This window comes from Coenobita brevimanus, chromosome 71 (genome assembly GCF_032717465.1).
Source record: "Coenobita brevimanus isolate Jiangsu-jjx chromosome 71, ASM3271746v2, whole genome shotgun sequence".
Classification (NCBI taxonomy): domain Eukaryota; kingdom Metazoa; phylum Arthropoda; class Malacostraca; order Decapoda; family Coenobitidae; genus Coenobita; species Coenobita brevimanus.
The window spans coordinates 34,492,666-34,513,981 of record NC_137024.1 but is presented as its reverse complement, the minus strand read 5'-3'; the positions used below and the strand labels follow the sequence as shown (position 1 = coordinate 34,513,981).

Here is a 21,316-nt window from a genome sequence, read left to right as displayed (position 1 = left end):
TCACTATCCACACGCACTGCAGCCTTAGCACCCTCATACATACTCTTCACAGCATTCAACAACTTCCTATCTACTCCATATATTCGTAATACTTTCCACAATCCTTGTCTATCCACCCTGTCATATGCTTTCTCCAAATTCATGAAGGCTGCATACGACTTCATTCCCTTCTCTAGAAACTTTTCCACTAAAGATCTAAGAATGAATATCTGATCTGTACAACCTCTTCCCTACTTAAGCCTCCCTGTTCTTCTCCAACTAATTCCTCTGTTATTTCTCTAACTCTGTCAATAAGTATCCTACCATATACTTTTCCTCTTACACTAAGAAGACAAATGCCCCTATGATTACCACACACTTCTTTTTCCCCTTTCCCTTTGTACAAGGGAATAATTATACCTGACTTCCAATCCTCTGGAACTCTACCTTCCTCTCAGGCCAATCTGCATATCTTCCACATCCATTCTATTACTATCTCTCCCCCATGCTTCAGCATTTCACTGCACACTCCAACAATTCTGGGGCTTTCCCCATTTTGACTTCTTCATTGCTTCCACAACTTCCATCCTACTGATTTCTTCCTGTCTTCTCACCTCCCTCCTTCTCCCAGCCATTCCCCAGCCATGTATACTCGCATTATTTTCATTCTTTATGTTCAACAGTTCCTTAAAGTGTTCTCTCCATCTGCTCACTTTTTCTCCTTTCTCCACTAGTAATCAACCATTTTTATCTTCACTCCCGTACTAACTTCATTGCCACCATGGCTAACTCTCTTTACCTCTTTCCAGAACATTTACTTACAGTCCCTCACCTTACACTCAAATTCCTTCCAAATTCTTCATCCACTCTCTTCTTACTCTCTCTCAGTAATCTTTTCACCTCTCTCTTCCTTTCTACATATAACTCTCTCTTCCGTCTCTCAGCTTCTTCCATGCCCCTATTTCTCATCCATTCATTACATGCTTTCTTCTTTTGTGCCACATCCTGTATCACCTCTTCATTCCACCATGCTGTTCCTTGCACCCTATTTTGTCTTCTCACCCCACACACCACCTCACATGCTGCACATATTTCTTCTGTGAATATCTTGCACACACCTTCCACGTCCCCCATCTGCTCCAATTCATATTTACCCAACCGTTTCTCCACTTCTCTCTTATATTCTGCCTTTTTCTCGTCCTCTTGTAACCTTTCCACTCTCCTTGCATCTACTCCTTCCTCCCGTCCTTCCCTTCTTCTATTTCTCCATTTTACTTGGACCTTGATTCTAACCACCACTTGGTGGTGGTCAGAAAGTCCATTCCCCCAATCTCTAAATGCTATTGGATTCATTACACATCTTCCCTTCCTTTCATCCACACACACACAATCAATCATTGCCTTCCTTTCATTCAGTTCACCACCCACCCTTCTCATCACTCGCCGTGTATACCTGTGGATCATTTTGTGCCTGAAGAGGGTATTGGCTGTCACCAACCCCTTCCTGGCACAAATGTCCACTAAAGCACTGCCATTCCCATCTACCTTAGCAGACACGCCCCACTCACCAACTGCTCCATCCACCTTCACATTCCCTACTTTACCATTCATCTATCTATCTATCTATATACCTAGGCTGCTTCCCCCAAGGAAAGGGAGGTAGCCGAGACAGGACGACTCACTCTCCATTTACTCATCCATTCAAACACATTTATTCGCATCTTAGCCCCAAAGGGGAGAACGGACAGATCCTCACCGCACCACACCGCACAAGGGTCAACTGCACAATGCAATCAGTGACATCCGCAGCAGGGCCCAACAGCAGAACTGGTTTACCCCTGCCACATCATAATACACCCATCCCCTTACCCGCACCTGACCTGACTAGCTGATCAGACCAAATGCGGGAGAATATCCCCTCAGGGCTGCGTCATCACCTATTCATTCACAATTTCTCTCCATTTATTTCTGTCACGCACAGCCACTCTTCCTTGCTCAACAGACATCCCTCTCGCATCCAGCGCTCTCTTCACACTGTCCATCCATCCTATTCGTGGTCTTCCTCTCAGCCTTACACCTCTCACATCAGATCTAGTTATCTTTTTCACCAATCGCTCATTATCCATTCTCTCCATATGCCCAAACCATTGCAACACCCTCTGCTCAACTCTACCAGCCATCTCCCGAACAACTCCAGTTCTCCTTCGCACTTCATCATTTCGCACTCGATCCATACGCGTCACTCCACACATACTCCTCAGACACCTCATCTCCATTACATTCAAACTTTTCCTCTCTGCTACACCCATATTCCATGTTTCAGCCCCATATAATGCAGTCGGTACCACAACACCCTCATACAGCCTTCTCTTTACATCCTTTCTAAGCAAACGACATTTAAACACTTTTTTCATTCCTCCCAGCACCTTTCCTACTTCATTTATTCTAAACTTCACTTCTGCATCTATTCTTCCATCCACAGCAACATGTGACCCTAGATATTTAAAACAATCTACCTCCTCAAGCAACTCACCATTCAAAACTATATTCATCCCCCTACCATCTATCAACCTCGTACACTTCATCACTTTACTCTTATTCTCATTTACTTTCAATTTCCTCCTTTCACACACCCTTCCAAACTCCTCTACCAACTGTCTCAATCTCTCCTCTGAATCAGTCACCAGTGCGGTATCATCTGCAAACAGCAGCTGCTTCAGATTCCACTCTCCTCCATTCATATCACCAATAAAAAAAACTCTCATTCCTTTCAAACCTTTCCATGCACACTTCCACATTTGTCCAGAACTTTTCTCCCACTCTGCTTGCACGATCTTGCATTGGCGCATACATGCACACAATCACCCACATTTGTAGTCCAACTTTCAATCTTACCCATACAGTCCTTGAGCCAACTGATCCATACTCTCTTATATTCTCCTTCCATCTGTTACCCACAACAAAACACACTCCTTCCTTTGCCCTCTCAAATTGTCTATCACCATATTAATTAAAATTAATGTGCATATTAATTAAAATTTCAAATACTTCACCAAGAGAAGTTTGTTGGAAAATACCTTACATAAATCATTGGCATTTTTAATTTAGTTTTTGTTAAGCAATTCATATTTTTATCAGCGTAACTTATATCAAAATCAAAGAATAGGCTATGTTATGCAGCTGATATGCTGTCCATTGCTACTGAAAATCATAAGTGAACTATATAGCTTTACTGAAATAATGTGAGCTGTATTACACATTTCTCTTAGTAACCAGTGCAGCAGCTGGTGGAATGATTACAGTGTAGACTATGATCCTACAAGCATTATCTTGTCTTGACTGACTGGATTCATTATTTACTACAGTACATTAAACAGAATCTTATACTGTCCATTAGTTTTGGAATGACCCCAATATAGACCATTGTATTCAGGTATTACACATTCTGTTGCAACTAGATACTGCAGTGTTAATGTAGGATGTTATTCATCTACCAGCCTTCTCATATAGAAAGATATCATTCCTGCAATGACCTGTTATGTAGCTAGGTTATTCTCTGACATTCATATAGGCTGTAATCTAAATCTAAATGTAGGCTGTATATTATTAAGGGGTGGGCTATAGCACCAGCTGAGCAGGGTGGTACTCCCAAGAAGAATAGGAATGTTGGTGATAGGGAGAGCTGGAGCTTCCATTTCACTAGCTAGCAGATGTCTGACCATCCCTCTTTGCTGACCTTTTCAGTGTGACACTGACGTGGAGAGTAGACCAGCATACTCTCCAAATGCTTCCTCTATGTCATGCACTATACCACTTGCGCTTTACATATCACACAACGTGCCCCACATCACAGGGGTTGATACCAGCAAGGGCACACGGCCAGAAAACTTTTCCCCGGCTACCTAGTGGTGAACCTATTGAGGGAAAGCATGACGAGGACTCTGCCTAGCATAGATTTTGGGGCCAGTATGGGATGGGGCCCGAACCTGTGCTAGAGGGTACAGGGCATGTGTGGTTCACAGGCAGCTGCTTCTGGCCAAGAGTGAGGGACCCAAACCTGGGAGTAGCACCCTAGGAGGCTGCCCTATCAATGGGCGCATAATGGCAGGGCAGTTACAGTGCCAAGGCGCACTTGGAGGGTGTCCCTGTAGCTGTCCTGGCAGGGTGCCCCAAGACCTCTGCCACAGCCACTGGTCATGGCTGATGGGCGGGCTACGGGTCCCAGATCCCATACCAGGACCCAGGACTGTGAGGGTGGGTTGGGCTTGTGGTCTGTTTCTCCCCATTATTTATTACCTATTATGACAAAAAAGAAGGAAATTCGAAGTGAGCATGAGGAAACTAAATCACCCAAGGGGATCAGAGTGGCATCATGGAATGTGGAAGTTTGAAGGTTAGAGTGGGAGAAGTAGTCGAGGCATTGAGTAGGAGATGAGTAGATGTGGGATGTGTGGAAGAAGTCAGGTATAGGGGAGAATCAACCAGAATGGTTGCTGGGAAGGATTGTCATTACAAGTCGTTTTGTCAGGGTAGGGCAGATGGATATGGCGGTGTGGGTGTGCTGGTTCAGGAGAAATGGGTGGAATATGTCATGAATGCACGATAATATCTGTAGTAGTGCAAATTTTGTTCAGTGTGATAATGTTTGCATTTATATTGGCATATGCTCCACAGGCAGGCTTGGATGAGGTAGGGAAGGATAGATTCTTGGATGACTTAATATGTGTATTAAGTGGTATGGGGGATGATGAGTTTGTATTTTGGGAGGGGACTTAAATGGTCATGTAGATGAAGCACCTCAGAGATATGAATGAGTGTATGGGGGATGTGCATATGCCACAAGAAATGAGGAAGGGGAAAGGATACTCTGGTTTGGGGAGGCAATGAACATGAATGTGTGTAACACACATTTTAGGAAACGAGAGAGTAGGATGATTACATATGAGTCTGGGGGAAATAGCCAGATAGATTATTTCGTGGTCAGGAAGGCTGATGGGAGGTTAGTGGGGGATGTTAAAGTTATAGGGAGTGAGGAGTGTGTGCAGTAGCACAAGTTATTGATATGTGATATAGTGTTAAAGCAGCGGGTGATGAAAAAGAGGACTTATGCACCTAGGAGGAAAGTATGAAAGTTGAAAAATCAAGCAGTAAGGGATGCCTTCTATAGCAAGATGAGTAGAGTGGTGGCTGAACTGGGAGAAACTGACAGAAGTGTTAATGAGCAGTACAGAGCCCACAAGACCAACCTCTTGAGAGCTACTGATTCCAAGTGTGAATGGCAAAGGGGCCCCCCCATGACATAAAGTAAGTTGGTGGTGGGATGAGGATGTGGAAGCTGCAGTCAAGGAGAAAAGAAGGATTTTCTTGGAATGGAAAAGGAGTGGTAACAAAGAGGAATACTTGGCTGCCAAGTGTAGGGCTAGGAAAGGTTTACAGGGCAAAGTCTGAGTCTCAGACCTTTACTTGATAACCTAAACAATGTGGAATGGAAGAATATGATATTTAAGGTGGCAAATCAGATGAAGAGGGAGATAGGAATATCATAGGTGAGCAGTGTGTGAAGAATGTTAAAGGAATGGTAGTGGTGAACATAGGGATATTAACGACACATGGCGAGAGCATTACAACCAGTTGTTGAATGAGGAGTTTGATTGGGACAGGGAATGTTTGTAGTCAGCAGATAAAGCCTTTGATTAATGCTGATACTGTGAGCAGGGCAATAGCCAGGATGCAGTTGGAGAAGGCAGCAGGTGTGTCTGGGTTGACTGCTGAAATGTTGAAAGCCTCAAGAGATATAGAAACGGAGTTAGTCACTAACTTGATAATTATGATCATATATGAGTGTGCGTTTTCCCAGATTTTTTCTGAAGAGTGTACTTGTAAATGTTTACAAGGAGAAGGGTGATGCCCTGGAAAAGGAACTTATAGAGGCATAAATGCATTTGAACCAGATAATGAAGGTAATAGAGTTCTAGAAGGGATGAGTTGAGAAAGATTGAACATTGATGAGATGCAGTTTGGGTTTATGCCAGGCAAAGGGACTACTGATGCCATATTCATTGTTCAACAGCTTCAGGAAAAATGTATAGGAAAGAAAAGGGAACTTTGTTTTTGTTGATTTGGAGAAGGTCTTTGACAGACTTCCTAGGGAGGTGGTGAAGTGGGCAGTGAGAAAGCTTGAGATCGAGGAATGACTGGTTAGGGTGGTTATGGCCTTGCATGTGGGTGTTCGCACCCAGGGATGAGTCTGTGGCACACCTAATGTCTGACTTGGCTTGTATCTCTGGGATGAAAATAATCTTGTTGTTTTTAATGCATTAAAGACTCAGTTTTTATACCTATCAACCCAACAAAATCTTCCACAGGAGTACCCAATAATGTTTAATAATTTCCAGCTCAATCCTGCACCATCCTTGAACATGCTTGGGGTTTCATTCACTCAGGACTTGTCTTGGAAAGATCATATTGCATCTCTTGTAAAATCTGCTTCCAAGAGATTAGGTGTGCAAAGCTGACTCTGTACCTTCTTTACTTCTGCACAGTTGTTGACTTTATACACGGGTTTTAATCACCCCTGTGTAGAGTACAACTCTCATGTTTGGGGAGGCTTCCCACATACAGCTCTTCTGCGTAGGGTGGAGTCAAGGCTTTTCATCTCATTAACTCCTCTTCTCTTACTGACTCCCCTTCAACCTCTGTCTCTTCATCGCACTGTTGCATCTTTCTCTCTTTTCTGTCACTACTTCAATGGTCACTGCTTCTCTGAATTGTCTGCTTGCATCCCTTCACCTCTACGATGGGTGCGTAGCACCCGTCTAGCAACAAACTCTCATCCCTTTTCTGCTCAACTCTCTAATGCAAGAGTTAACCATTACTCCTAGTCCTTCATTTATGCAACAGGTCAACTCTGGAACTGTCTCCTTCAGTCTGTATTTCCTACTTCCAGATCTCCAGTCTTTCAGACGCAGTGTTTCCAGGCATCTCGAAATGAATGGATCTTGAATTTGGCTCTCTTTTGTATTGTTTTTGTCTTTTTCTTGGAAGGAACGGTTCGCAGGCTCCTAGCCTTTGCTTCCTCTTTCCTTGCATTAAAAAAAAAAAAAAGGAAAAAAAAAAAAAAAAAAAAAAAAAAGAATGGAGATCTGAATGTTGAGTTTTCCATGAATGTTGATGTGCACCAGGGGTCAGTCTTGAACCCCTTGTTTATCATGGTACTTGAAACTCTCTCATGTGACTACAGAAATGGACTCCCATGGGAGATGTGTGCTGATGATCTGGAGTTGATTGCAGAGAATGAAAGGGAGGCAGAGGAAAGATTTAGGAAGTGGAGAGATGGTATGGGGCACCAGGGCTTAAGAGTAAATGCAGAGAAAAGAAAAGTGATGGTATCTAGGACTGGTGGTGGTACTGTCAGAGAAAAGGGAGAGTGGCCATGTGCAATTTGCTACAAGGGCATGGAAAGAATTGTAATTCCGTCTTTTGCAGTATTTGTGATAAGTGGGTGCATAAGAGATGTAGTGGTATTAGATGTAAACTGCGAGTTAATGCTGATTTCGTGTGTGCAGTCAGTCAGGGAGAGCATGTGGAGATTGTCAGGCATGAAAGGATTGAACTTGGTGGTGAATCTCCTGAGTGTGTGGAAGAGTTTTATTTGGGAGATGTTATGTGTTGGAGCTGGGGCTGGAGCTAGCTCTGGCTACAGTGAGGAGTGGTTGGAAGAAGTTCAGGGAGCTGTTGCCTTTCCTGACATTGAGAAGGCTCCCTGTTGCCAAGGGACCTTTGTATGTGGCATGTGTCAAGAGTATAATGCAATATGATAGTGAGACCTGGCCAATAAAGGAAGAGGATATTCGCAGGCTGAAATGTACAGAAATGACAATGATTAGGTGGATGTGCAGTGCATCCCTGAGTGGGAGGCCTGGGGGGTGCTAGGTTTATGTTGGAAGAGTCAAGCGGTAGGGTGGGACTGGAGTGTATTGGTGTTGTGAGGAGAGGAGATAGATTGAGATGGTTTGGGCATGTGGAAAGGATGGGGGATGATAATTGGGAGCAGAAAGTAAGATGTGTTAACGTTTGGGGTAGAGTTGCGATCGGTAGACCAAAAAAAAAGATCTGAGACGAGGCCATTGAGTGTGACCTCAGGGATAAGGGACCCAATAGGGAAGCTGCCAGAGATCAAGCAGCATGGAGGGATGCCATTAGGTAACCAAGGCCGATGCCTTCATGCATGTTGAAGCCTTGGAAAATGAAACAAACTCTATCAGAATTATTATACTATAGGATATGTCGCAAAATATTTTCAACCTGTTTCCTGCACGCCAGGAAACCATTTACTACACTGGGTGATAACCATATAACTAAACTATGGTGCCTGGTGGTTTAGTGGGTAATTAAGGCGCTCTAACCAGATTGAGCCTGTGACAGTTTATATCCATTGGGTGGTTGGGGTTTATTGCTCACATAATGCCACTCACGGATGAGTGAGGCTTGTCACACTCATTTTAAATAACGTCAGGACCAGCTTGCCTAGCCCCGGGCTTCTACACTCCTCATGGGGAAGCACAGGATTAGATGATTTATGTAATGTATGTATGTAATTCTTGTACTATCAGAAACCTAAGAAATCATCACAAGGCTGTTACAATACTGTATTTATTTGAAGTAGGATAATCTGACCAGCCAGATCTTACAAAACAAAAAGAAAAAAAAAATCAAGGTAAAGTTAGGAAATTCTGCACTTTATAAGTGTTAAAAACTGTCTGTAGATGCTGTGTCAATTTTTTCCTGTTTTACAGTTCTTATTGCCTCATCAGCTCATCTGATCTACCACATTTGTTGCAGTGATTGGCTGTTTTGAAAGTACAGTACTCAGATGTTGTTTATGAGCAATTACGGAGTGCAACTTAGTGAAGCCACACTATGATTGTCAAGCTCATAGAGCATGATTTGAGCAAGACAGGACTGTACCAAACTCCCAAGTCTTGACCACTGATGGTAGAGACAGTTTATTTGAACTGGGGGTACGGGGGTTTTCAAGAATACTCCCCCAGTATCCCTGCTTGCCGTAAAAGGTGACTAAAAGGGTTGGTGGAGGGTTAGTGCCCCTCCCCGGAAAACAACTAACTAAAAAAACAAACAAGAAGCCTCGGACAAGGACTGACCAAACGATGACGACCCAGGACCGGACAAAGGACTTGGTAATGAGTACATGGAATGTAAGAGGAGCGAATGATGAGGTGAAAGAGAGAGAGATTGTCCAGGTGCTTGAGGGTGCGAAAGTGGATGTATGTGGAATAACTGAAACAAAATGGAGAGGAGAAATTGTGAGAGAATGGGAGTATGGATGGGGTATATGTGCAGGAGTAGGTGAGAATGAGAGGGCAAAGGAAGGAGTATGTATAGTTGTGAGTAAAAGATGGAAGAGGAGCATAAGACAGTATGGATCAGTTGGGTCAAGGATTGTGTGGGTAAAGTTGAAAGTTGGAATACAAATGTGGGCGAGTGTGTGTGTGTATGCACCAACGCAAGATCGTGCTAGAAGAGTGAGAGAAGAGTTCTGGACAAATGTGGAAGTGTGCATGGAAAAGTTTGGAAGGAATGAGAGAGTGTTTTTGATTGGTGATATGAATGGTAAAGTTGGGAATGTGAAGGTGGGTGGAATAGTTGGTGAGTGGGGTGTGCCTGCTGAGATAGATGAGAATGGGAGTGCGTTAGTGGACATTTGTGCTGGGAGGGGGTTGGTGATAGCCAATACCCTCTTCAGGCATAAAATGATCCACAGGTATACATGGCGAGTGATGAGAAGGGTGGGTGGTGAACTGAATGAAAGGAAGGCAATGATTGATTATGTGTGTGTGGATGAAAGGATGCGAAGATGTGTAAAGGATGCAAGAGTGTATAGAGGTTGGGGGAGTGGACTTTCTGACCACTACTTGGTGGTGGCCAGAATTAGAATGCAAGTAAGATGGAGGAATAGAAGAAGGGAAAGACGAGAGGAAGGAGTAGTTGCAAGGAGAGTGGAAAGGTTACAAGAGGATGAGAAAAAGGCAGAGTACAAGAGAGAAGTGGAGGAACGATTGGGCAAATATGAATCGGAGCAGATGGGAGACGTGGAAGGTGTGTGTAAGATATTTACAGAAGAAATATGTGCAGCATGTGATGTGGTGTGTGGAATGAAGAGAAGACGGAGGGGGGTGCAAGGAACAGCGTGGTGGACTGAAGAGGTGAGAGAGGCTGTGGCACAAAAGAAGAAAGCATACAATGAATGGATGAGAAATAGAGGTGTGGAAGAAGTTGAGAGGCGGAAGAGAGAGTTATATGTGGAAAGAAAGAGAGAGGTGAAAAGATTAGTAAGAGAGAGTAAGAAGACAGTGGATGAGGAATTTGGAAGGAATTTGAGTGTAAAGTGGAGGGACTGTAAGAAAATGTTCTGGAGAGAAGTGAAAAGAGTAAGACGGTGGAAGTGAAGTTAGCAGGGGAGTGAAAGATAAAAATGGTAGATTACTAGTGGAGAAGGGAGAAAAAGTGAACAGATGGAGAGAACACTTTAAGGAATTGTTGAACGTAGAGGATGGAAGTAATGCGAGTATAAGTGGCTGGGGAATGGCTGGGAGAAGGAGGGAGGTGAGAAGACAGGAAGAAATCAGTAGGATAGAAGTTGTGGAAGCAATGAAGAAAGTTAAATTGGGGAAAGCCCCAGGAATTGATGGAGTGTGTGGTGAAATGCTGAAGCATGGGGGAGAGATAGTAGTAGAATGGATGTGGAAGATGTGCAGATTGGCCTGGGAGGAAGGTAGAGTCCCGGAGGATTGGAAGTCAGGTATAATTATTCCCTTGTACAAAGGAAAAGGGGAAAAAGAAGTGTGTGGTAATCATAGGGACATTTGTCTTCTTAGTATAATAGGAAAAGTGTATGGTAGGATACTTATAGACAGAGTTAGAGAAATAACAGAGAAATTAGTTGGAGAAGAACAGGGAGGCTTTAGAAAGGGAAGAGGTTGTGTAGATCAGATATTCATTCTTAGATCTTTATTGGAAAAGTTTCTAGAGAAGGGAAAGAAGTTGTATGTGGCTTTCATGGATTTGGAGAAAGCATATGACAGGGTGGATAGACAAGGATTGTGGAAAGTGTTAAGAATATATGGAGTAGATGGGAAGTTGTTGAATGCTGTGAAGAGTATGTATGATGGTGCGAAGGCTGCAGTGCGTGTGGATGGTGAACTAAGTGAATTTTTCTCTTTGAAAGTTGGTTTGAAACAGGGATGTGTCATGTCTCCATGGTTGTTCAATCTGTACATGGATGGGGTAATGAAAGAGGTACAAGGTAGGGTAGTGGATGTTGGAGTGGCCCTGGTGAGAGAGGATAGTGTTTGGAAACTCCCTGTACTGTTGTTTGCTGATGATACTGTGTTGTTGAGTGAAGACGAAGGGGAGCTGCAAGGCTTGGTGGATGAGTTTGAGAGAGTGTGTAAGAAACGGAATCTAAAGGTGAATGTAGGGAAGAGTAAAGTGATGGTCTTTGAGAGAGGTGAAGTTTGTGAATGTACAGCGAGGTTGGATGGTGAGGAATTGGAAAATGTGAGTACGTTTAAGTATTTGGGTAGTGTGATGAGTAAGGATGGAGGTTTGGAGGGTGAAGTGCTTGAAAGGGTACAGCAGGGAAGAAAGGTTGCTGGTTCTTTGAAAGCAGTGATAAGAAACAGGGAAGTGAGCATGGAAGTGAAAAAGTTACTACATGACAGTATTGTGATACCAACTCTAACGTACGGAAGTGAAGCTTGGGCATTGTTGGAAGGACACAAGTCAAGAGTGAGAGCAGTGGAAATGAGTTATTTAAGAGGAGCCTGTGGAGTCACGTGGAGAAACAGGCTGACGAATGAGGATATAAAGGAGCATTGTGGTGTGGATGTGGATGTGATGGGAAGCGTTGTGAGGAACACACTGAGGTGGTTTGGCCATGTGGAGAGGATGGAGGGTGAAAGACTGACGAAGAGAGTGTATGTGAGTGAGGTGGAGGGGGGAAGAGGGAGGGGGAGGCCGAGGATGAGATGGAGGGATGGGGCGGAGAGGTATATGAGAGAGGGGGGTGTGAGTTGAGAGCAGGGCAGTGAAATGGCGGGGGACAGGGTGACTTGGAGACGATTTGTTTGTGGCCACCCCAAACAGGATTGAGGCATCTGGCAATAGATAGATAGATAGATTAATATAATTTAGTTAGTTAATTGAAATTCGAGTTCTGCTAATTGTTTTCAGATTTTTACAAAAGTGTATAAGCATAACTTTATATGTTCATCATGAATGCATTGCAAGAAGCAGTGTATGTGCATAAAGTAACCATTTAAATGGATACAGTAGAACTTTCCCTATTTTCAAATACAAATTTGCAGCTTGAATTGGGCAAGTATGGATGTAAATCCATTTACCAGTCATGAGGGAGTATGCTGTGTATGAACTGAACATTTGATGGAATGTTTGTTATCAGTGTTTTGGTTATTGTACAGAAATACTGTAATGTATAGTAATCCGTAGAGGATGATGATTACGTCAGAATTTTTGCCGTATTACAATAAAAGGGATTGATTCAGCTGTTGGAAGAAGCTCATCCAAGGTTTCAGCTGTTGTGAATTACTTTGAACCCCATCATTGCAAAAATAATAAATATAGAACCTGGATGATTATTATTAGAAAGCTATACCCCAGCATCGCAAAAAATAATAAAAATAGAACTTTTAAAATTGTTATTAGAAAGCTCTTTGAGTAAGACACATTCGTACTCTTTTTGGTACCAGCAGTATTTGGAGGGCTGACAGCTAAAATCAGTTGTGTTTTGAGACAAATGGATCGAGTGACTTGCTTTATATAACTGTACATGTGATTTTGAGTAGCTTTGAATGAGAAGTGCTATGTCCAAGACCTTATACAGTAATACAATAGTATGTTATATTAAAATATAACACTACTAGTAGAGAAATTACATTCAGTAATAAGTAGAGTTGAGAATTTAACATCTTTGATATACTGACAGTTTTTAAGTCAGTCTTGCTTCAACTAGACAGATTTATTCAGCTTGGTTGAGGCTCATCATACTGAAGAAGTTAGAGGTGTTTCCACTAATCCCTTCCATATGAAGACTTCTTTTTCCTTCAATTTTTGCTACTATTAAACATTTTACTGTCATTTGAAGGTTTTCCTATAGTGAACTATTTACATGTTTGAAATTAACTCACTTGGTGTTGGTTGTTGCCCCTCAAATTATCTATCTGTTGCCAGAAGCCTTAATCCCATATGGGGGGGACCACAGACAAATTGCCTCCATGTTGTCCGACCCCATGCCGTTTCACTGCCCTGCTCTCAGCTCACACCCCACTCACTCATATACCTTTCCACTCTATCTCTTTATCTCATCCTTGGCCTCCCCCTCCCTTTCCCCCCCTTCAACCTCACTCATATACACTCTCCTCATTAGTTTCTTGCTCTCCATCCTATCCACATGACCAAACCACTTCAGTATATTTCTCCTAACACTTTCTGTCACATCCACATCCACACCACAGCGCTACTTCACATCCTTATTTGACAGTCTGTCTCACAATGTAACTCCAAATGATCCTCTCAAAAACTCATTTCCACTGCTCTCACTCATGACTTGTATCCTTCCAACAAGGTCGAAGCTTCACGTCCATATGCTAGAGTTGGTATCACAATACAGTCATGCAGCAACTTTTTTACTTCCATGCTCACCTCCTTCTTTCTTATCACTGCTTTCAAAGAACCAGCAATCTTTCTTCCTTGTTGTACCCTTTCAAGCATTTCACCCTCCATTCTTCCATCCTTACTCATCACACTACCCAAGTACTTAATCACTTACATGTTCTATTTCCTCATCATCCAACATCACTGTACTGTACATACAGTGACTTAATTTCTCTCGAAGACAATAACTTTATTCTTCCTGACATTCACTTTTAGATTTCATTTTTTACACTTCCAAACTCATGCAGTAAGCCTTGCAGTTTCCCTTTGTCTTCACTTAACCCCATGGTGTTTATGTGTGTGGTGCAAATTTCACGCACTCGTTACCTTTTGATGCAGGCTGCGTCTGTCAAATTTCAACCGCTTGTTGCAATTCGACACAATACAATTCGACACTGGTTGTGTCGAACAAACTGGCCCGTTTTATTTTTGGGTATGGAATGGTTTTGTGTTCATTTCTGGGTGAGAAAAAAGCACTACTTGCGTCCCTGTGTTTTCCTCCACTGAGCTCAACCCACCCTCCACCCAGCATCACCCCACTGCCCAAGTCAGTATGCCACAAGCCTTGCTCTAGTGTAAGATAATTACCTTTTGTGCTTCATAAAATTGGCCCAGATTGACCTACAGTAATTCTTTATACACCAAAATGTAGCCAGACAAATTCCCTATAACTTTTTTGCGGTAACATTTACCATAAAAATTTTATTTCTGAGAAAAAACTGAAAAAACTTAAATTAAAAAAAAAAAAGACAATTTACATTCAGCTGATTTTTTTTACAGCACCGTAAGCAAGTACATTTATTCAGGATTACAGTGAAAAAAAATTACAATTATCAAAGCATAAATAAGCGTGCGAGGATAAATTGTTTTTGAACTATCGAGTGTGCAGGAATAGCGTGGTGACGGAGGATCTGTCAGTGTGTGGCCTTGTGTGCCCAGGACTGTGTCCCAAGTGCTTGCTCGCAGTTGGACGCAGCCTGCATTGATTGGTAATGAGAGGGTTAACAATACAGTATCATCTACAAACAACAGTACAGGGATTTTCCAAATGTTGCCTGCTCTCATTAATGTCGCTCCAACATCCACTGCCCTACCCTGTATCTCGTTTATAACCTCATCCATATACAGACTGAACAGTCATGGAGACATGACACATCCCTGTTTCAGTACAACATTCATATAGAAAAATTCACTCAAATCGCTATCCACACACACTGCAGCCTTAGCCCCGTCATACATACTCTTAACGGCATTCAACAGCTTCCCATTTACTTCATATATTCTTAATATTTTCCACATTCCTTGTCTTTCCATCCTGTCATATGCTTTCTCCAAATCCATGAAGGCCACATACAACTTCTTTCATTTCTCTAGAAACTTTTCCATTAAAGACTTAAGAATGAATATCTGATCTGTGTGACCTCTTCCTTTCCTAAGTCCTCCCTTTTCTTCACCAACTAATTTCTCTGTTATTTCCCTAACTTTGACAATAAGTATCCTACCATACACTTTTCCTGTTACACTAAGAAGACAAATGCCCCTGTGATTATCACACACTTCTTTTTCCCCTTTTCCTTTGTACAGGGGATGATTATACCTGACTTCCAATCCTCAGGGACTCTACCCTCCTCCCAGGCCAATTTGCACATCTTTCATATCCACTCTACAACTATCTCTCCTCCATGATTCAGCATTTAACCACACAGTCCATCAATTCCTGGGGCTTTCCCCAATTTAACTTTCTTTATTGCTTCCACTACTTCCATCCTTCTAATTTCTTCCTCTTTTCTCACCTCCCTCCTTCTCCCAGCCATTCCCCAGCCACTCACACTCGCATCACTTTCATTCTCCATGTTTAACAATTTCTAAAAGCGTTCTCTCCATCTGTTCACTTTTTCTTTCATCTCCACCAGCAATCTATAATTTTTATCATTCACTCCCTGACTAATTTCTTTATCACCCGGTGTTACTCTTTTTACCTCTTTCCAGAACATTTTCTTACATTTCCACCACTTTATGCTGAAATTCCTTCCAAATTCCTCATTCCCTCAGATTACAGTGAGCTAAATCAGACTGTTGCAAGGAGTTAGAGTTTTGGCTGACACTGATCTTCAGATAAAACTTACTGCTAACAGTTGAGTAATGTACTATACCCTGTTTGATTGACCTGTGCACCTGAGATCTGGGGCATGTAGGGTGTATTTGATACGTGGCTGCTGATTGGCCACCAATGATGTAAATCTATAGCACTTCTTATTTTAACACACATTTTTATTTGTACATTGCTTGCAATATAAGCAGCCAGTTTAAATATGGAACAATACCCTAAACTAGAGGTCAAAATTAGCTTGAAAAGTTTACTGTTATCAAAGTACTGTATATTAAAGTTGATTTTAAAGTTTTATAAAATGATGAGTGACTTTTGAAGTAAATTATCCACCCATGGTGTATACCTACATCCGCATGTTGCACTATAATACATGTTTGTATTTACTTCACTGACATGATCGGCGGGCAATCAGCAGCCACTAATCAAACACACCTTACTCACTCCATATGTCTCAGGTGCACAGATCAATTAAATAGAGTATAGGCATTCTTTTCATGTCAAAAAGTTATACTTTACTCCAGTATTCAGTGGTTAGTGGAGCAACACTTAAACACACGTTCGATATAATGCTACTTTCAGATGACTACACTTAGTGACAAGTCAGATGGTTTCATGTCACCCAGGGAACCATTTACTGAGTTGGATGGTAGACATATATAATCATATTGCAACCAGCAAATAAAAGCTTGGTGGTTTAATGATTCAGGCATGCCAGGCAGATGTAGCCTGTAAAGTTTAAATCATAGGGGTGATGGAGGTATATTTCTCACATAGCCCCAGGCCTCTACATTCCAGATGGGACATTAAAGGTGTAATGCTGTGTATCAGTTCAAAGACTCTTATTTACTGGAATATTTAAGCTAAGTACTTTGTGCAAACCAGGTTGGTTACTCTCAGAACTGTTGTGAGAAAAACTTAATCTGACAAACTTCAGGCTATTGATGAGAGAAAAACCTTGTGCTGACTTTTATATTTGCTGTTAGACTACTAAGGGTAATACATACATAATCATTATCATCCATCATTTATTGAGCTTTAAGAGTTTGGTCAAAGGATCAGTTAAGGATCGGTAATTTATTGATTACATTAAAAGGTTCACTGGAGGATTGTAAGTGGGATTGGAGGATTGTAAGTTGGCCAGATTTTCAGGATTACATAGTTATGAAAACAAGTTACTTTATATAATTAATGTATGTGATTTAGGACATAATTTTTATTATAAGACTATATATTATTGAATAGCAAATTAGAACATTAGTCAAGGCCCTAATTTTTAAAAATCATATTTTATTATGTAGGTGTTATGAAGCGAGATTTTTATTTTGTATATTTTTCACTGGAACAGAGTACAGTAATGATTTTGAAAGTAGTCTATATAATTAGGTTAACTTCCATGGTTAGCATATCCCTCTGCTCCTCCCGAACCTTCCCCCACTGATACCACGCCTCTCTCTTACATGCAGCCTGGGCAGCGAGCTAAATTGCTTTTCAGGACAGGTGTTGGTGAATCTGTGGGTGAGAGCTTCAATACAAGAAAACAAAAAAATAGCTTTTTTTCAACTTAAAGTCTTGCTAAGATACCACTAGTTAGAATGATAGCCAAGAGGAGCAGTAGACTTTTGAAGATTGTTCGTACTGTACAGTATATTGGTGTTATTGGAGATTTTCTGTATACTTTGGTTCATACCTGTGCAGACTGAGTGTAGGTATTGCGGGCCAGATTTAGAAAGTATGAGTGCATGAAATATCCCTGTAAGTTAGGTATAACCAGGCTAAATGAACTACTAAGTTTCAGCATGCATGTTTTTATGTGTGTGTGGTTGATTCCTGCAAGCCTGACGCACTTGGGGGGGTACGGTCCAGACCCTCCCGCAGGGCACCAGGCTTAAGGTGATGAATAAGTAGTACTTATCATTAGTGAATGAACAGTGTAGTGTTAATGAGTCAGTAAAATATTCAGAGAATCCTTCCTGTAGGTTCTTGTTTAGGGTGTGTCCAGTGCCCTCAAACAACCAACCTTGGGATATTTATATACAGTACTGTATATTGTTACAGTATTTATATACTGTATATATATGTGTATGTAAGCATATGCATAAATACATACATGTATTTTCTTTTTTGGTACTGTGATCTGCCCTCTGTCTGTACAATAATTTTTTTTTTTTTTTTTTTTTTTTTTTTTTTTATAGCAGACTTCATTTTCAGTTATTCCTTATTTTGGAGAGGGGGTTGTTCCAGAAATCTGATTTGCATGTGCCTTATTTTACCTCTCCTTTTGCATAAGATGTGGGCAGGTTAAGTAAGACCCTAATGTTTCCCAAGTTGAGTAGGCTGCCCTACAAACCTGCTCGCCTGTACAGTATATACAGTACTCTCAGTGTTCTCGCAACGTGTTTAACTAGTAATATTGACTAGATCCTTTACTCTCAGTAGCATATAGTATTCCCTATTATTTTGTTTTTATAATTCCTTGATATGTCTGTTGTTGAGCAAATTAGTCATATACAGAATTACTAGACTAAGATGTAACTGATAAGAGCATTTAGAGCAACTAGGGTATAAGATGTAAGACTACTTATAACAATCAGCTTTCACCCATTGATCTCATAGTGCATCAGTAAGAATGCCCACAACTTGTGCAAGATGGTTTGAAGTACATTGATTTATGTGTATATAATTTTACCAGTTATTCTCTGATTTATTTATTTTATGCTAGTTTGGGCCGTAAACGCGCAGGAGTGAAGATCATCGGCAGGACAAGATGACGAGTGGCAGCACAGTGTGATGACTCATTGGATGTGCATTGCTTCTAAATTTATCAAAGGCCTGTGTATATGTATAATACAAATCATATATGTTAACACATGATAAAGATTTACTGTTTTTAATTTTTTTTAGGGCTGTTTTACCTTTAAGGTTAGTTAGTTCTCAGCATATTCAGTAGCATAGGAGTTGCAACATTATAATTTATATAATTACCACTCAGAAAGATCATTTATCATACAGCATAATGAACACAAGTTTTTGTTTGAAATTGTAGAATCTCTTGCTAGTCATTTGGCCCTCCCCAGTTGACTCAAAAACACCCATTCATAGGCACACTTCACCCTTAGGTTTATTTCAGTTAGGCATGTTAGCATATATCATGAATAATGTAAAGGGCTTTCTCAGTGTCTTGAATTATTGTGTTCAGACCTGCAACTAAATGGTGTCAGGGGGAATCTTTATTTATTAAATACTCCAGCTATTCCATACTTAACCAGTGAGCTCCTTTCTGAACAGGACTCAACTAAGATTAGGGCTGAGAGCTAGTTGGGCTGATGTACAGATCTAGCTTTCAGTGAAATATGGATTTGATGTGTTTATTTAAATATTTGTCAGTATTGACAAGCATAATAACTGATTTAATAAAGAGGATCAAAAGCTTTTTTTTTTTTTTTTTTTTTTTTTTTTTTTTTAAATACTGAAAATTTAAAACTCGTATGTAGCTGAAAATTATTTACCACTCCACAGACCAATTCCTTTGGGTAAGGTCATAATAGAGCTCTCCTTCCAATTAGGAGGTTCAGCTGGTTGGGCCAGTATGAACACTAACCCTTACTCCACATAGTTTTTTACTTGAGTATAGGCCAGGATATTTGCTTATGACATTGGTCTTGTACCTCTTATAGACTAGTTAATGCCCAGTTCAGTACTAGAGTACCACACACTCATAAAATGGGTGTTGTGGCATTTGACTTTTCCAGCACTGAGCCCGACATTTATTTCCACTTTGTTTCAAATAATGAGATCTTCTGTAAGGTGGAGTATTACTGAATTATGAAGGGATAATGTTGAGTATTGCAAATATTTATCTACATATACATTTACATAAGAAAGTTAAATTTCTCTAGCAGTTTTTTAGGAGTAACATTTGGAGTTTCCTCAGAATTCAGTATAGCCCCATCTTACAGGATAAAGTATTTATGTTACATTAACTTCTAATTATTAACTTCTAAAATAATTGCTGACAGCATTAATTGTTAAACTTATTTTCTAGTTTTTATAGAGCGTGTCTCACATATATTTCAGAATATTGACAAATCTACAAAAATAAATGGAGATAATCCCTCTGTCATGCAGCTTGCCTTGTGGTTCCAGTGCCATGCTTTTCTAATGGGCTTGGACAGGAAAAAATGAATAAATTTCTTATGTGTTCCACTGCATGAAAAGGGAGACTTAGATGAATCTGGATTTACATATACTGTAATGAACATGTGATTTTTGAAAATTCATCACTTTTTCCGCCGTGTTTTATTTTCATGGATATTACTGAGTTTGATAATAGCACTTGCTTTTAAAGTCCTAGTTTCCTGGCTCTTCCTTTGACCCCCTGTACCTTGATCCTAGTTGTAGGTCTGATTGTGGTTATTGAATAAATGAGGTTTCCTCCTGGAACAGCCCAGCTTCATCATTCCACACCATTACCATATTACAGGTTTAATGTTTTGTGCTCATTTGGCAAAGGGAAGTTTCAGCAGCTTCCATCGTTATGACCCTGGAGAGGAAGGACCTGTGGTGTGTTCATATGGTTTACAATTGGCATAACTCACCAGTGGTTAGAATATGTGCCTTCTGCAGTTGCTTATAAATTGTTTTAGTCCACAGGTTCCTCCTGTCAGGTAAAAGTTATTAATAAGTGCATGGAAGGTATATAGGTGTCATAGCAGGAAGCGAGACTGGCTCAAGTGATGTCCATAGAAAGCCAGGTTCCTAGTCAGTGCTACCAGACACATAACTTCATTGATCTCCCACTGTGTTTGTTCACATGCATCTAGTATCTCACAAATTATTGTATTATATTGTGTAAGTGACATCTGAGTGTGAGGTACACAATTTGCTTGAATGGCAGTGGCAGGAATCACAAACTGACACTTGACTTCACGAAGCTTCCTGATTATGACCCTGAAACTCGGATTAAAGTGCCCAAGTTACTGTATTATAATGTCCCCAAAGACTTTATGGCTTGTTAGATGGTGTGTGAATAGGCTTTGTATAACCTCATGTTTACATCCAGAAGCCTAATGATTATTAATTAATATTCTTTAGAAGTCCAACATATCTGCTGCTCTGTAGTAATGTATCAAAGTAGAGGTACTGTAACATTACTGTTAAACGTGAAATATAGTGTGTTTACGTCTGAAATTTATTTCCTGTCTAACCTTTGGTAGTGAGACTTGGACACTAAAAAGAAAATTTGTAGGCTTAAACATACACTGATGAGAATGATCAGATGGATGGGTAGTGCATTGTTGAATGACAGGCATGGGGGGGTTAGAATTGCAAATGAAGAGTTAGAGAGGAAGCATGGGACTTTAATGCATTAGTGGTGTGATGAGAAGGGGTACACAGAGATGATTTGGACATGTGGAGAGGCAGGAGGGTGACAACTGGATGCAGAGGGTGAAAGATTTGAACATTTAGAGTAGAGTT

The 21,316-nt window shown here is 40.9% G+C and overlaps 1 protein-coding gene across 5 annotated transcripts in view; it reads left to right on the top strand.

The window, feature by feature from the left end:
- The window catches only part of nSyb (neuronal Synaptobrevin), a 157,242-nt gene extending 136,221 nt beyond the window's left edge, over positions 1–21,021 (top strand). For 3 of the 5 annotated variants that reach the window (XR_013898594.1, XM_080277937.1, XM_080277936.1), the window contains one exon: positions 18,561–21,021. Coding sequence is in view for 1 of the 5 variants with exons in the window: in XM_080277936.1 (XP_080134062.1) it covers positions 18,561–18,586 (26 nt within the window). In the remaining 4 variants the exon portion in view is untranslated. The other 2 variants (XR_013898595.1, XM_080277938.1) reach the window with 1 other exon arrangement.
- Positions 21,022–21,316: the final 295 nt, after the last annotated feature.